General features: G+C 49.2%; 1 protein-coding gene across 23 annotated transcripts in view; it reads left to right on the plus strand.

The window, feature by feature from the left end:
• The window catches only part of EPB41L1 (erythrocyte membrane protein band 4.1 like 1), a 134,677-nt gene extending 118,101 nt beyond the window's left edge, over positions 1-16,576 (plus strand). For 14 of the 23 annotated variants that reach the window (XM_021078015.1, XM_021078019.1, XM_021078013.1 and 11 more), the window contains 5 exons: positions 1,505-1,591; positions 2,393-2,476; positions 4,468-4,548; positions 4,888-5,004; positions 13,134-16,576. In XM_021078015.1, the coding sequence (XP_020933674.1) occupies positions 1,505-1,591; positions 2,393-2,476; positions 4,468-4,548; positions 4,888-5,004; positions 13,134-13,142 (378 nt within the window). In that variant the 3' untranslated portion in view covers positions 13,143-16,576. The remainder of the gene's footprint in view (positions 1-1,504; positions 1,592-2,392; positions 2,477-4,467; positions 4,549-4,887; positions 5,005-13,133) is intronic. The other 9 variants (XM_021078008.1, XM_021078009.1, XM_021078010.1 and 6 more) reach the window with 2 other exon arrangements.

Consider the following 17,065-nt stretch of genomic DNA (forward strand, 5'->3'; position numbering starts at 1 on the left):
GGGTACCGTTTCCAAGGGGAGAGTGCTGTTGCAGGAGTGTGTGAACTTGGATCTAAATACAGGCTTTAGGAGTTCCCATCATGGTGCAGCAGAAACGAATCCCACTAGGAACCATGAGGTTGCGGGTTCGATCCCTGGCCTTGCTCAGTGGGTTAAGGATCCAATATTGCCATGAGCTGTGGTGTAGGTCGAAGACGTGGCTCAGATCCTGCATTGCTATGGCTGTGGTATAGGCCAGCAGCTGTAGCTCTGATTAGATCTCTGGCCTGGGAACCTCCATATGCCACAAGTGCGGCCCTTAAAAAGCAAAAAAAAGAAAAGGAAAAGGAAAATAAATACATAAATAAATAAATACACGCTTTAGCACTCACTTGCAGGGGGACTTGAACAAATAGTGCACTTCACAGTTCCGACCTTCTAGTTTCCCAACTATAAAACAATTTCCAGTGGTAGTTTGGAGGCTCAGATGAGATCATGCATCCTTAGCCTAATACCTGGCGTGTAGCAGGTACTCAGAAAACACTGGTTATTCTGTTGTCAGTAGCCAGTCTGTACCCCTGTATTTACCCTACTGATTTCCATTTGCAAAGCTTTTTCCTGTTAGCCTCAAAATGTCTCTGTGAGAGTGGGACATGGGTTCCCCTTTAAAACTTTTTTAAAAGACTATTTTTTTCAGAGCATTTTGAAGTTCACAGCAAAATTGAGAGGACAACACAGAGATTCCCCCATAGAACCCCCCTCTTTGGCCCTGATACACAACTAGCGCACTCCCCACATCAGCACCTCCCACCTGAGGAAACTCAGGCTCTAGAAATCTTAGATTCCAGGGCTTGAGAATTTTTTTTTTTAATTTTTACTGGAATATAGTTGACTTACATACCAGTTAGTTTTAGGTGCATAACAGTGTGAATCATCCACACGTATAGATATAACCCTTCTTATTTCCCATATAGTTATCACAAGCTATTGAGTAGATTTTCTGCTGCTCTAGAGTAGGTTCTTGCCAATCATCCCTTCTCTACAGTCGTGTGTATATGTTATTCCCACCCCACCAGAGTGGGGCATTTGTTACCATGGATGAACCTGCACTGCAGGGGTCCCTGTCTGTGGCTGAATCCATGAGGCCTGTAGAGCGGACGTGGTTCTGCCCCAGGTCATGCGGCTGGAACTTGACAGGACCAGGATGAAATCTGGGTGTCTTGACTCCTTTGTTTGCACTTCCAGGGAGCAACTCTGCATCTTGTTCACCACAGTGTCCCCAGTGCCAGGCATTGAGTGAGTGTGTGTGGGTGTGTGTGTGTGCGTGTGCATGCGCGCGTGCACCAGCGCTTGAGCAAGCAATAAACAAAAGCAGAATGACTGAACTGAGCGATGCCTTCAGCTCTCTGCTTCCAGTGTCACTATTCAACCTTGTGGCTGTGAGAGCTACATGGCCACGTGCTCTGTCCATCCTGGGGGCCCCTCCACCTGAGACCTGGCCATCTGAGCACTATTGTTTCCCCAGGAGAACAGTCTCAAGTCCGGGAAGGGGGCAGCTGCCATGATCCCAGGCCCACAGACGGTGGCCACGGAAATCCGTTCTCTTTCTCCGGTAAGTGGGCAGGGCCAGCTCAGGCTAGGGGACTCCATGCAGAGAATGTGGACATTGGTCCACAGGTGGCCCGCAGCAAGTGCAGCATAGAGCCCGGGAGGCCGCCCCTTTAAGTGCAACACCAGGAAACGGCCTCACATTCAGATGCCCACAGGGCTCCCTGGTCCATTGCCCTCCACCCCCACTCCCACTCACAAGCAGGGTAGTGGCAGTATGGGGTGAAGTGACCCCTCCCCTTGGTGGTGCTTGTAATGTGACAGCTCTTTTGCATCTGCTCTGCTTACTGGCCAGGGGGAGCAATGGGCTAGGGGTCCAGAGGCTTGGATGCTGGACCTGGTCTGTCGGTGGCAGCCTCAATATTCCAAGTCTGTCACTGTGAGGTCTTGCAGCTCTTGTGTTCACCAGTTCTGTCTTTCTTATCCTCTAGCCTCAGAGAGAGCCTGTTCCCAGCCCTGACAGGGTGGGGGAACAAGAGGGCTCTCTATCTACCTTGGATCCCTCTGTTCATTCTTCTAAGATGCCAGGATTCTTAAGTTCTAGGGTCTTGTTAGGATTCTGGACCCAAGGAATCTTGGGTTCTAGGAATCTTAGATTCCAGGGTTTGAGAATTTCATGGGTCTAGCATTCTGAAGATTCCAGTATTCCTGAATTCTTAGTCTTAGTGGTTCAAAGCATCTTGACTTCCAAACTTCACCTTCATGGGGCCCCCACTCTTCCCTTGGTTTACCCCATCCCCACCCCCATCATGCAGGGCCCAGCATCCTCACCTGACCCCGGGGTGGGGGTGGTTATATTCTGCAGATCATCGGGAAAGATGTCCTCACCAGCACCTACGGCGCCACCGCGGAAACCCTCTCCACCTCCACCACCACCCATGTTACCAAAGTGAGTAGCATCAGGGCGCTGGTTGCCCCCAGCCTGGACGTGGGGCTTGGTAAGGTCATTGCCATGGCTCTGCTTTGTAACAGAGAAGACCTGTGGTGTTCCCAGTTTCCGGAGTGCTGTGCACTTTGTCCTGTGCTACAGGTGGTCCCAGGCACCGACCTGCCCTTCAGTGTTGATGGCCAGGTTGGGGGACCATCTCCTTGAAGTAATTGTGAACCATGGCATTTGCGCCTTATAGATCTTAAGTGCTGGAGGGACTTAGGTGGGGGGAGCGATTCAAAGAAGGCTCAAAGAATGAGGAAGGGCCTTCTGGAAAAAGTGGGGTTTGTATAGGGTCTTGGAAAGCCAGGATGGACTCGTAAGGAAGAAGACAGAGGTAGACATTCTGAGCAACATGGAAGATGGGAGCAGACCTTGTGTGTTTGCTTATTTATCCACCGAGCAAAAGTTAGCGAGCATCACCTTATGCTGCCTCTCTGTGCCAGGGGCTGCTGGAGGGGCTGTAAGCGAGGCATGTGGGAAGCAGGAGAAACGGTCTCTGTCAGGAAGAAGCAGCATGTAGGGGCTGTAACTGTGGGAAATTAGGTTAGACAAGGGGTAGGGAAAGCAGAATAGAGACAAATAAGACACATCCCAGGACAAATGTGACAACAGAGGGTCTGAGTCCGAGAGCCACTGAAAAGCTGTCAAGATTTTTGAACTGGGGAGTGACCCAATACAGAGGGGTTTAAGGAGAGGAGATTAGGTCCACCAGGAGGTAAGAGTTGAGGGCATAAAGAAGAGCATTATGGAGAGACTAGGGATGGAGGGCCTAGAGCAGGATGTGGGGAGGAAGAGTCAGGGCCAAAGAAGGGAGGCATTCTTGGAGTGCCAGCTGTGGCTTAGCTGAGGACAGAGGGCTGAGGACAGGCTGGCCGATGTGTCTGTGAGTGAGTGGCGGGGAGAAAGGCAGGAGGGGGCCCAGGGCAGGGAGCGAGGCTTGGAGGAGAGAGGCCAGGGAGCCAGGATGAGTTGGAGCTTCTGCTCCAGCATCAAAGGAGTCTGGAAAGCAGTGCTGGCCCTTGATGCACAGACTGTCCCAGCCCTGTCTGCTCCCATGTACCACATTCCCCAGAAAGCACCCACTCCTACCCAAAGCATCAGTGAGCAATGATGACCTCACTGAAAGCTTTCTAGGAAGGTTTTCGATCACACACCCTACCGCGTACAGCTCAGATAACTCTTCTTCCCAAAGTCCCTCCTGGCCCTGCCAACTGGGAGCCCCCTCTTCTTTCTGTTCACTCCTGACTCCAGCTGGGATTTCCCTAAGCCACCCTTCTCCTTTAATGTACCAAGCAGTTAGGTCCCGCCCCACCTTCTACTTCTAAACTTGCATCCAAACCCCACCCCTTCAGAAAACAGTGGCAGTTATAAGCATCATCAGTGCAGTTTTCTTTTCTAATATTGTTTGAAGTCATTCAAAGTAGAGCTTTGTCACCATTCACATTTCATTCATGTGTTCATTCAACAAATTCGCCTTTAGCACCTGTCCTGGACCGATTGGACAGGGGAGTGGGGGAGGAGGGGATTCAGAGATGAACAAAATACAGCCCCTGCCACAAGAGCCCCAGCCTAATGAGCAAGGCAGGTCACACACGCAAGGTCAGCACAAGGCAGAGAGGCCGAGAACCATGAGAGATATGAACTTGCCACTCAGAAAGCACCAGGGCAGGAAGGCAGAGGGATTGCTCACCAGGGTCAGGGTGACAGCATTTGAGCTGGGCTTGGAAGGACTAGGGGGGGCAGCTTGGTATTTGGGGGAGTGATGGCAGCCAGGCAGGATGTGCAATCGTGGATCCCAAAACCAGAAAAGGAAAAAACTGAGGGAGCCAGGAGGGAAGGCAACCACTGGTTCCAGCTTTGCCCCTGAAGGAGGCTTCGGATAGGTCCCCTGTCAAGGCTGCTGGCCCAGCAGGACCCAAGGCTGAGCTTGCCCCTCTCTCGATCTGCAGACTGTGAAAGGAGGGTTTTCTGAGACGAGGATTGAGAAGCGGATCATCATCACAGGGGACGAAGATGTCGATCAAGACCAGGTAGGGGGACGGGGAGCCTGGTTCCCAGTGGTGCTGCCCAGCCCCCAGTCCCTCCCATGTTGGGTTACCCGTGGAGAGCTGCACTTGTGAGCAGAGAAGATATCCACTTCCTGCTGACCACGTCCAAAGGAGAAAAGCCCCCTCCTAAGAAAGGGACACTGAATGGGAGCCAGGAGGAGTTAGAAGACCTAGATCTGATCTCTCCCTTTAACTCTTTGACCACTGCCCTTCTGGGGGCCTCAGCCTCATCAGCTGGGCATGGGGGAGCTCGTACATTTCCTTGGCCTCTCCGGAATTCGTTGTGCTCTGGATCCTCACTTTGCTGTTCCTTTCCTCCAGGCCTTGGCTTTGGCCATCAAGGAGGCCAAACTGCAACATCCTGACATGCTGGTAACCAAAGCTGTCGTATACAGAGAAACAGACCCATCCCCGGAGGAGAGGGACAAGAAGCCACAGGTAAGGCTTATGAGGCTCAGTAGCCAGGGCATGGAAGAGACAACAGAGGCAAGATCCTCCCAGGGCCATTTCCCTGCCAAGGGACCTACCGAGAGGCTTGAACCCCAGCACAGCTTTGACCCACCCCCTTCCCCTCGCACCTTCCTAGAGAGCCAGCTACCACAGATACCACCAGTCAGAGTGCAGCGGGGAAGGAAGACTGGTTCCTCAGTTTCTTTGGGGTTTCAGGCTCCAGACTCAGAAAAGTAAAATCCAGAAGGGGTCAGAAAAGGGGAGAGAAGATTACCTGTCAGTCCTGAGATGAGACTGATGGAGAGAGACATAACCTCATTGGCCATTGCCTATAAGCTGGAAGTCAGAAAGAGTTCTACCAGGCCCAGGGCCATATTCCTGTCCCTGTGTCTCTGTCTCCATCACTGGTCACTGGATGTTACCAAGAATGGACATGATGACCAGAGCCCTTGATCTCATCCATCTTGCTAGATTGGAAACCCTTCTCAGGCCACCTGGGGCCAGAATCTTAGGGAGCCCAATATTTTACTTTCCATCAAGGCCTTGGTGAATAAGAGGAATGAGATGGTGTCCTAGCAGAGAGGTCTTTTATCAGCTAAAATTAGGGGAAGTTGGGGAAGGGGTTCTTCTGGCCCTTCTGGAAATTTACTGCATATTATCAAACCTATAACAACAAAATCTCACAGACATTGAGTTGAGTGAAATAGTCAAACACAAAAAAAGCACATCCAGGAGTTCCTGTCGTGGCTCAGTGGAAATGAATCTGACTAGTGTCCATGAGGATGCAGTTTTGATCCCTAGCCTCGCTCAGTGGGTTAAAGGATCCTGCATTGCTGTGGCTGTGGCGTAGGCCGGCAGCTGAAGCTCCCATTCGACCCCTAGCCTGGGAACCTCCATATGCTATGAATGCAGCCCTAAAAAGACCAAAAAAAAAATTTTTTTAAAGTACATCCAGTGCGAGTCCATTCATAGGAAGTTCAAAAACAGGCAAAACTAATCAGCAGTGATTACAGTGTGAGTATTGGTTATTTCTGGGGTGGCATTAACAGGAGGGAGCCACAGGTTACCATGGAAGTATCAGCTCTTGAGCAGGGGTAGGGGGTTACATGGGTGTGTACTTGTGTAAAGATGTGTCAAGCTCCACACTCAGACTTGTGTACTTTGCATACCTCACACATTCCACCTCCATGAAAACTAAATCCATTTCAAAGAAAACCCCCCAAACAGTAGGTCTCCTATTTGTCCTCTTCCCTGGTGAAGGAAACCATTTTATTTTTCTTCCAAAGATATAAGAACATTCCTGTCTCATCCTTTGATTACCACTCACTTTGTGTCAGAAGAAAAAGCACTGAAACATTTTCTTACCACTTTGAAAGGCTACCAACCCCCATCCAGACCAGTGCCATCCAAGAGCACTTTCCACAATGATGGAAGTGGGTTTTCTGTGCTATGATGTAAGAGCTGCTAGCCACACATGGCTGTTCCGCACTTGAAATTGGCTAATCTGAAATGAAATGTGCTTTAAAGGTAAAACGTGCCAAATTTCAAAAGTTAACATATGGAAAAAAGGGTATAAAACTGCTCAATAATTTTTATATTGATTACATGTTAAATGATATGTTTGAATATAATGGGTTAAGTAGAATACATTATTAAAATGAATCTCACCTGTTTCTTTTTACTGTTTTTAATATAAATTTTACAGTTAGAATTTAGAAATGAAAATTTTCTATCTATCTGGAAAATTTTAGAAAACCAGAAATATCTAGAGTGTTTAGAAAATATTGTCGAGGAGTTCCCGTCGTGGCGCAGTGGTTAACGAATCCGACTAGGAACCATGAGGTTGCGGGTTTGGTCCCTGCCCTTGCTCAGTGGGTTAACGATCCGGCGTTGCCATGAGCTGTGGTGTAGGTTGCAGACGCAGCTCGGATCCCACGTTGCTGTGGCTCTGGTGTAGGCTGGCAGCTACAGTTCCAATTCGACCCCTAGCCTGGGAACCTCCATATGCCGCGGGAGCGGCCCAAGAAATAGCAAAAAGACCAAAAAAAAAAAAAAAAAAAAAAAAAAAGAAAGAAAAGAAAATGTTGTCTAGAAAATCTGTTATCTAAAAAATTTTTAGGAGTTCCTGTTGTGGCTCCGTGGGTTAAGAACCCAACCCAATCTACATGAGGATTTTTGGTTTAATCCCTGGCTTTGCTTAGTGGGTGAAGGATCCAGCGTTGCCACAAGCTGTGGTGTAGGTCACAGACACAGTTGGGATCCCACGTTGCTGTGGCTGTGATGTAGGCCGGCAGCTACAATTCAACTACTAGCCCAGGAACTTTCATATGCTGCGGGTGTGGACCTTAAAAAGCAGAAATATATATACTTTTTTTTGCTTTTTAGGGCCACACATGCGGCATATGGAAATTCTCAGGCTAGGGGTCGAATCGGAGCTGTAGCTGCCGGCCTACGCCAGAGCCACAGCAACGCAGGATCTGAGACGCATCTGCGACCTACACCACAGCTCACCGCAACGCCGGATTGTTAACCCACTGAGCAAGGCCAGGGTTAGAAACCCTCATCCTCATAGATCCTAGTTGGTTTCATTAACTGCTGAGCCATGAAGGAAGCTCCAGGAAGAAAAAATTTTAATTCCATGTGTGACTTGCTTTCTATTTCTGTTGGGCAGCACTGGTCTAGAAGATGTGTAAGCTGATCATGGGCAGAGCCTACCTCCCAGCCTTCCTCAGACTTTCATACAGATTGTCACTCCTGTCCCCTCAGTTGTCCAGTTATTGTTGCTTTTTGTCCCCTGCATCACAGAGTGGTAGAGTGTAGGTCACTTGCCAACCTGGTGCTGAGCTGGCCCTATCACCTGGGGCAACCAAATACTAGAGAACTGTTGCCATAAAGGCTGACTTAGAAGCACCAGGCCAGGACCTGGGAATCTTTATACTTTGGTTCTTAGGAGGTCTGTGTGCTGCCAGGTGTAGGAGCACCTGGTACAGAGACCTCTATGCTGGGATTTGGGACCTGACTCCAATCCCAGCCACCCTACTGATGGGCTGTGTGACCATCAGGGTGTCAGTTTCCTCATTTGCAAAATGATGAGATGGGACAAGCCCCCTTCCAGTGATATAGGGTCCTCTGGCTGTTTGTTTGCTTTACTACAGTGTCTCCATTCTCAGTCTCACTCCTCCTTGTCTTTCCTGGGGCATCCCAGCCAGCCCCCTGGCTTCTGACTTCCTGTGTTCCCTGGCCATTCAGTGCTCTCATCCCAGCCCCCAACATCCCGCCCACCCCATATAGCCTTTCACATCTGCCCACCTCACTACTCCCTTTGCCATCTTATTCCCTCCTCCTCACCCCTGTTTTAGTTCTTTCTTTGCTGCCATTGTCCCATGCAGTGCCACACACCCTGTCTCTTTTGGATCCATCTTCTCTCCCCTTCCCCAGTCCTCTGTCCTTGCTCCTGTAGAGACAGAAGTTTCTCCCTGGCCTTTCCTGCCCACCTGCTTTCCCGTTAATTACCACCAAGTAGGAACCACCTCTGATTCTTAATATAATTAGACTCATTAATTCTTGAGGAGAGGTCTTCTCTGAGCTAGAAATTCCTTTTCTAGGAGTTCCCATTCGTGGTCAGTGGTTAGCGAACCTGACTAATGTCCATGAAGACGCGGGTTTGATCCCTGACCTTGCTCAGTGGGTTAAGGATCCAGCATTGCCATGAGTTGTGGTGTAGGTCACAGATGTGGCTCGGATCCTGCATTGCCATGGCTGTGGTGTAGGCCGGCAGCTACAGCTCTGATTGGACCCTTAGCCTGGACACCTCCATATGCAGCCAGTGCAGCCCTAAAAAGGCAAAAAAAAAAAAAGAAAAAGAAAAAAAAGAAAGAAAGAAGGAAAGAAAGAAAAAAAAAGAAAGGGAGTTCCCGTCGTGACGCAGTGGTTAACGAATCCGACTAGGAACCATGAGGTTGCGGGTTCGATCCCTGGCCTTGCTCAGTGGGTTAACGATCCGGCGTTGCCGTGAGCTGTGGTGTAGGTTGCAGACGCGGCTCGGATCCCGAGTTGCTGTGGCTCTGGTGTAGGCCGGTGGCTACAGCTCCGATTCAACCCCTAGCCTGGGAACCTCCATATGCCGCGGGAGCAGCCCAAGAAATAGCAACAATAACAACAACAACAACAACAAAAAAGACAAAAGACAAAAAAAAAAAAAAAAAAGAAAGAAAGAAGGAAAAAAAATTCTTTTTGAAAGTGCTTGGGAAATGTTGGTTTGATGGATGGATGCACTTTGGTACCCAGGATAATAGTCCTACAGACCTGGATTTGAATCTCAGTCCTGCCTGTTCTTAGCTGTGCAATTTTGAGTAAGTTTTTTAACCTTCCCAGCTTGTGTTTCCCCGTCAGCCAAATGGCAATGACAGTGATATGGTAACAATCACTATAATCTACGGAGTGCTTACACTGTTCCAGGCACTAGGTTTTGTGCTTGCTGTCGGTACTGTCATCCACTTGTTCATTTTACAAGTAAGAGAACCGAAGCTCTGAGACATTAGATGATTTGCTCACACATATGGAACTGGGAATACAATGAATTAGAATCAAACCTCATCTGTTAGACTCCAGAGCTGCCCTATGATCTTAACCTCCTCACCACACCTGACTGTTCATAGCATCTGTCTCATAGGCTTACTGAGATCTCACACCCACAGCAGTGAGTGCAGTGCCTGGCACATAGTAAGTGCTTGATAAAAGATAATTATGGCTATAACTATTAATTAATGCAAAGGAGGGTAGCAGAATGCTGCCTGTTCTGACTCTGCTGTAATAAATTGAGAATAAATTATCATACGGTATTGTTCAGATGTCCTCGGTCCTTCTGAATTGTCTATGGGCTCTTGAAGATATCCCACAAACCCACATCATGTTTACACTGAGTTATATGGCAGGCACTTGATTAACTGATGAGCAAATTTCAGGTGAAACGGGCACCGTAAGAAAAAAATTCCCAGAAAGTAGCAGAATCAAGTAGAAAGAACACGCCTAGCTTTGGACCCAGAGACACCTTACCAGCTGTGTGCCCAGAGGAACCTTCCTGGGCCTCAGTTTCCTCATCTACAAGGTAGAATTAATCTATAAGCTGGAGCTGCTGTAATAATTAAACAACCTCTATGAGTGTCAGAGGCCGCTTGGGTTGCTGTAACAACACCACAGGCGGGGTGTCTTAAACAACGCATTTGGTTTCTCACAGGTAGGGGGACTGGGAAGGCCACGGCCAAGATGCTGGCCAGTCCGGTTGCTGGTGAGACCCTCTTCTGATCTGCAGACAGTCATCTTCTCTGTGTGCTCACACAGTGGAGAGCAGAGAGAGAAAGTCTGTCTTTGTGTCTCAGCTTATAATGGCCTGCATCCCATTTATGAGCGCCTCCAAAAGGCCTCACTTCCAAACACCAGCCCTGTAAAGGTTAGGGCTTCACCTCGTGAACTTGAGGGGGACCCAAACATTCAGTCCATAGTGACGTACCCAGGTGGTGTCTCACCTGCAGAAGGTGCTTGGCGATAGGAACCTGATTCCTTGTCCCTGTAGTTCTGCCATGTTGAGGGGTTGATGAGAGCAAGTCAGACCCTAGCCTTCTACCACCAGCCTCGTGCTCGAGGCCCCGTTGCCACGTGGGTGTCCATCTTGCCAGTCTTCATCTTCCCTCCCCTCCCCCAGTCCTCCCGGAACACCTGTCCCTGCTCCAGCAGACATCCCTGTGAAATTTCTTCCTCTTCCAAGTTCTTGCTCTGAGGGTGGAAATCACGCCCACCTTACACAGTCTTCTCTTCCTGCAACTCACAGGCCAGATGTGGGACTTCTGCTCCACATTTGCTCACTGGCCTGCCTCCTTCAGGCAGGACCTGATGCCAAAACCCCTCCAGCAAGAACGTAGCAGCCACCCAACTTCTCAGAGCTTTCTTACTCAAAATTTTAATCAAATGGGGGGGGTGGGGAATGGACCTGTTCCAAAGCAGGAGCCTTAGATTCTAGTTCTTTTGTTTGTTTTTTGGTTTTTCTTTTTTTTTAGGGCCACATGCGGAGGTCCTCAGGCTAAGGGTCAAATCAGAGCTACAGCTGACAGCCTATGCCACAGCCACAGCAATACGAGATCCGAGCCACATCTGCAACCTATACGGCAGCTTGCAGCAACACAGGATCATTAACCCACTGAGTGAGGCCAGGGATCAAACCTGCATCCCTGTGGATCCTAGTCGGATTCGTTAACTGCTGAGGCATGAAGGGAACGCCCAGATTCTAGTCTTGTTTCTGCCACCAACTTGCTAAGTCATTGAATCCTCTGGGCCTCTGTTTTCCCACCTGTCAAATGAGCCGAGGAGAATCAGATTTCTGCAGCTCCGTTAGCACTTGACCATATGCAAGTGGTAAAGGGATGATACAACACCTGCTAAATGCTTTGGGGTAGATGCTGTGTGTCAGGGATAGTGTTGGGCACTAGAAGGACAACAATGAGGAAAAGACAGACCATGGAGTTCCCTGGTGGTTCAGTAGGCTAACAATCTGGCTTTGTCTCTGCTGTGGCTCTGGTTACAGCTGTGGTGCAGATTTGATCCCTGGCCCGGGAATTTCCACATGCCATGGGTAGAGCCAAAAAAAAAGACAGCCCTTGCCCTCAATGAGATCAGAAGAGTATGTTGTTAAATTAACAACAATAGTAATAATAAGAACAGTAATAATAATAATAGAATAATAATAATAATATAAATAATGCTGTATTTACCCAGCGCTTACTATATGCTGATCCTTGTCTTAAATCCTCCCTACAGCTGCATGAGGCAGGACCCATTTTACAGATGAAGTAACTAAGGTCTAAAGAGGTTAGGAAACTTACCGGAAATGACAGAGCTGGTAGACATGGAATGGGATTGGATTTCAGAGCCCTTGCCCCTTAACCACTAAGTTTTGGAACCAAACCTGTGTTGGAATCCAGACTCCAGATTCTTTACTTAAACACTACTCTCTGGGATTTAACCCCAAGACACAGCAAGCCGTGGAGAACAGAAAAGAAAGACAGGAGTTCTCGTTGTGGCGCAGTGGTTAACAAATCCGACTAGGAACCATGAGGTTGTGGGTTTGATCCCTGCCCTTGCTCAGTGGGTTAACGATCCGGCGTTGCCGTGAGCTGTGGTGTAGGTTGCAGACGCGGCTCAGATCCCGCGTTGCTGTGGCTCTGGCGTAGGCCGGCAGCTACAGCTCCGATTTGACCCCTAGCCTGGGAACCTCCATATGCCGTGGGAGCGGCCCAAGAAATGGCAAAAAGACAAAAAAAAAAAAAAAAAAAGAAAAGAAAGACAAAGAATAACTTCAATTACGACTAAACACTTCTCAGAACTGAGAACAAAAGAAAAGGCAATACGAAACAAGTGTAGGAGTTCCTGCCGTGGCTCAGTGGTTAACCAACCCGACTAGTATCCATGAGGACACGGGTTTGATCCCTGGCCTCGCTCGGTGGATTAAAGGATCCAGCATTGCTGTGAGCTGTGGTATAGGGTCACAGACGTGGTTCAGATCTGGCATTTCTGTGGCTGTGGCTGTGGCTGGCAGTTACAGCTCAGATTCGACACCTAGCCTGGGAACTTCCATATGCTATGGGTGCAGCCCTAAAAAGACAAAAAAAGACCAAAAAAAAAAAAAAAAAAGTGTAGTCTTACCTTCTCAGTGTTTAAGGCAGCGTGGACAAATTTTCCGGCCCAAGTTAAAGATACCACCTCCCTGGGAACAAACAACCCAGCAAACCTGCATGAGCTTTGGAGTCAGACAGATGTGGGTTCAGTTCTCACAGCCACTTAGAAGCGGTGTGGCCTTGGACAAGTCACTCTTCCTGAGTCATAATAACAGGCACATGGTAAAGGCAGTGAAAACAGCCTCTTGCCAGGTTTTTTTTTTTTTGGTTTTATTTTGGAAATTGCTGGGCCTGGAATGGAACCAGCAGTGACATTGCCAAATCCCACATTGCTAGGCCACATGGGAACTCCCTCCTGCCGTGTATTTAAAGATGAGTGACTGAACTTACTAACTCTTCTTGTCCTCCCCCTTTCTTTGCATCCCCTTCCCCCCATACCTCTGGCTTCAGGAATCCTGACCTCTGTGAAGAGATGCTGGTGTTTCTGGTCCAACCCAAGCCAGAGAACCGTAAAGAAGGGGCCTTCATTCTGGATTCTCCGACTCAACACCGACGTCCCAGCTGCGACGTACTGTCCCTGACAAGAGACCGGGAAAGGAAAAGCATATATATATAGATATATATAGATATAGATATATATACAGGAAACACCACGTCCTTCACTGCTGCCGGGGCTGGCCGAGTATTCGGCCAATAGCAACAACCAACATCTGAACGCCTTCATTTCCTTTGCAGACAAATCGAAGAATTAGTGGGATTTTTGAGGGGAAAAAAAAAAAGTATAACAACAATAATCCCTTGCTCTTCCCCCTCTTTGAAGGCCTGCAGAACAACCAAGGCGAGCCAGGCCGTGCTGATTGTAGAGGTATAATGTGATCTGGGTTCTGCACGTCCCGTTCAGTGGATGAGCGTTTCTTCTCCTCCTGCGTCTGTTGCCCACTCGAATGCAAAGGAAAACACTTTTGCAGCCAAGCAAGAGAAGCTGCAACAGCAAGACACGCCCCGTCAACCAGTTTCTGAGAAAGAGAGAGAATTTCCCACTGGGAAAGGAGGAGGAGGAGGAACACTGGATTATTTGTGGGGTCTTGACACTGGGCTGCAAAATCCACCTTCCTTTCTTCCTCTCCCTCCCCCCTCGACTCTCCCACGTCTTGTCGTCATTTTCAGTCTGGGTTCCCTCCTCCCTCTTCCCCACCCCTTGCCCCTCACCCTCTGTGTCCTGGTCCTGCTGAGGGCCCCTGCAGATGACTCTCATTGGAAACCAGAAAAAGGAAAAAGAAGAGCAGGAACGTAAAACCAAGCCACAGGAAGGGAAGTAGACCTTGTATGTTTATGGGTTCTCATTATGAAGGTGCAGCTTGTAGGAGATTTGTATGGATGTGCTTTTAAGTTATGTATATTACCTATAACAGGAAACAAATATTAAAATAAACAGTGCTGGTAAGTATGAAGCTGACATTTTAAAATTATAATTATCTGACTGTGATTGATGTATCCCAAGGTTCCTAGATCTCACCGAACCGGCCCAGCCAAAGAGACCCAGACTCTGGCTGTGGGTGGCTCACAGTAGGAGCTCATGGTTCAGTGTAGAAATACAGTGTGTGGTGTTTGTAATTGGTTGATTAGTGGGGAGGGGCGGGGTCCCCAAGTGGAGAGGCAGGGGTTTGGCAGGAAGGAAGCAACACGGATGTGGTTCAAGATGCCTTCTCCCCTGGGCAATAGCAACCAGGCCTGGTCTGTGCTCAGGCGTGGGGTCCAGAGTTAGTTTTGCCACCCAGGTCCCCGGGCTCAGTCCCCCTACCTCCCTAGGAGGCTTGCCTCAATTCTTAATCATCTCTTTTTTTGGCCACATGTCTTGCCTTTCCCTGATCGTATTGTGAGAGCGACTCCCATTCAAAGGGAGGTGACGCCCCAGGCTGCCTCGGAAGATGGTGGCCCTCACCTGGCTCAGTCTTTTTCCCTTACCACTCCTGTATTCTGTCTGAATCATTCTCTTCTTCCTGGGCCAAAGGAGCCATGACAGAGACCGAACACAGGGCAGGCTCAGATAGGTCAGAACTGCACGGCCAAAGGCTCCGTCTGCCCCAGAACAAGCTGGGAGGAAAGGTGGTATTGCTGAGGCTCCATCTGTGTATAAGACCCTGGCTTTGGAGATTGCCCCTTTCCGTCAGTGTCTGCCCTGAGTCTGTGCCCTCAGAGTCCCAGAAATGGACCTGAGACCACAGAAGCCCTTGGGGAAGACCCCCTCAAGAGCTTGGCATTGCCCTTTGGCACAAAGGGGCTTTCCCAGGCTCTCCTGACACAGGCTGCTTTCCTGAGCTGAATGTGTCCCTTTCTGAGGGGGTACGTCCCCTCTGCTCTTTAATTTCTTGGTCCCATTTCCCTTCCCCCATCCTGCTTCTAAAGCAGTCTATAAATTCACTTAACAAATATTTATCGAGTGCCTACCCATGCCGGGCACTATGGTTCGGCTCGAGGAGAAGGTGTGGGGGGACCAGAGGGACCTGGGAAGCCCCCTGAGCCAACCCGACATCTCCATCTCCTCTGAGAGCATTTCCGTATTCTCTCCAGTTACCGGATGTTGCCTGGCGATGCCCTACCGAGGGCCCGGGCTTGCTTATCAGTTATCCCGGTAACACATATGCTTAGCTGCTTAACTGGTGCTGACCTGAGGCAGGACAAGAAACCAGAGTAGTGTTTGCCTCTGTGGGCAACAATGGGATGGAGAGAGGGCAGAGAGCCCTGTGCCTGGACTCAGATGGCACTGTCAGCTACATTTCCCCCCAGGGCAAGCTGGTGGCCCACTCCAGCTTCCCCTGAGAGTGATAGTGCACTGAACGCACCAGGTCCTTTTTACAGTCCTGGGAGAGAGGCCACAGAACCTCCTTCCTGTCCTCAACCTGACAGCCCCCGCTCTTTCTGGGCCAAGAACTGGAATGGCCCCACCCTCTCTGGGCCACCTGGAATTTGGCTCGGGCTTCCCTCTCTGCAGAAACCAGGTGTCCTGAGCACCCTGGACATATCTCAGAGGGAGAATATTTGTTCTAGGTTCTGTACTTGCCTACAGACCTTAAGTGTGTGGCTTTAGGGCAGGGAGGAAGGGACCAGGCGTAGCGTGTGGGTCAGCCAGGGTTTGTGGAGCATTCCATCCCACAGATGCTCTGACCTTCCTTCCGCAGAGATGCAGGCAGTGCCACCAGGGAGGAGGGGAGCTGCAAAGCTGAAATCTAGGGCACCGTTTCCTCCCCATCCTCCTCTTCATAGGGAATATAGACGTTTGTCTTGTCTGTCTTCAACCTACTTTTCCTTTTTTTCCTTTTTACATTTCTCATCCTTTCTGTGCCGCCTCTCCACCCCCTCCCTGCCCCAGAAGACCATGTAGCATAGTGGGAAAAGTCCTGGAGGGCAGGCAGGCATTCTGGATGGCCAAGCTGGCTCAGCCCCTAACTCAACACGTGCCATTGAGCTAGTCCCATCCCCTTTTTGGGACCTCAGTTTCCCCACTCGCAAAATGAACAGGATAAAGCAGATGCTCTCCATGGCCTTTTTCCTCTCTGCAGTCTACAAATCTTTGTTTTCTCTTCTTTTGCTTTCTTGGGATCTTTTCCATCTGAGGGTACAGGAAGTGCCAAGACCTGTTTCAGTTTTTGAATCCTGCAAGCACATTCCAAGACTGGCCTGAAATTGCATGAGCAACATCACTCTAAATTTTTTTTTTCAAAAGCACCTTCCCAACCAACTGCAATGCTGTCCTGGTCCTTTTTACTCACACCCCTCTCTCCTCTCTTGTCCCCACGCTCCCCCACCTCAGTGCTCCGTGCTGTATGCGTGTGCTCTCTGTTCTTGTATACTCAATAAAAGTGAAATAAATGTGTTTGATGCTGATCCACAAACTGCCTTGGCCTCTCTCTCTCTCCTACTCTTACTCTCATTTTGGCTACTAGTACATTTGGGATTGGAAAGGGCTAAAACTGGGGTAGAGCGATATCAACTAGAATATTTCCATTCAACCTACAATACTTTCATTCAAATATTTGCAGATCCCAGTGTGATCCAGCTCTTGGGTTAGGCTTTACAGGTACCACAACATATAAGACAAAGTCCTAGGCCTCCGGGAGCTCGCAGGCTAGTGGGGGAAACAGGCAAACACTCGAAGACAATTCCAGATTGATGAGCATTAGGAAAGAAATGCACTGGGGGAGGGTATGGTCACTGAAGAAGACCTCTTTAGATAAGGTGACCAGTCATGGCCTGCCTCAGGACATGATTTTTGAGCTGAATGAAGAAAAAGATCCAGTAAGGTGAAGAACTTGAATGAGAGCAATCTTGGCAGCAGGGACAGTAACCGCGGGGACCCAGAACCCAGAAAGGCTTGGAGTGTG

Source organism: Sus scrofa, chromosome 17 (assembly GCF_000003025.6).
Source record: "Sus scrofa isolate TJ Tabasco breed Duroc chromosome 17, Sscrofa11.1, whole genome shotgun sequence".
Lineage (NCBI taxonomy): Eukaryota > Metazoa > Chordata > Mammalia > Artiodactyla > Suidae > Sus > Sus scrofa.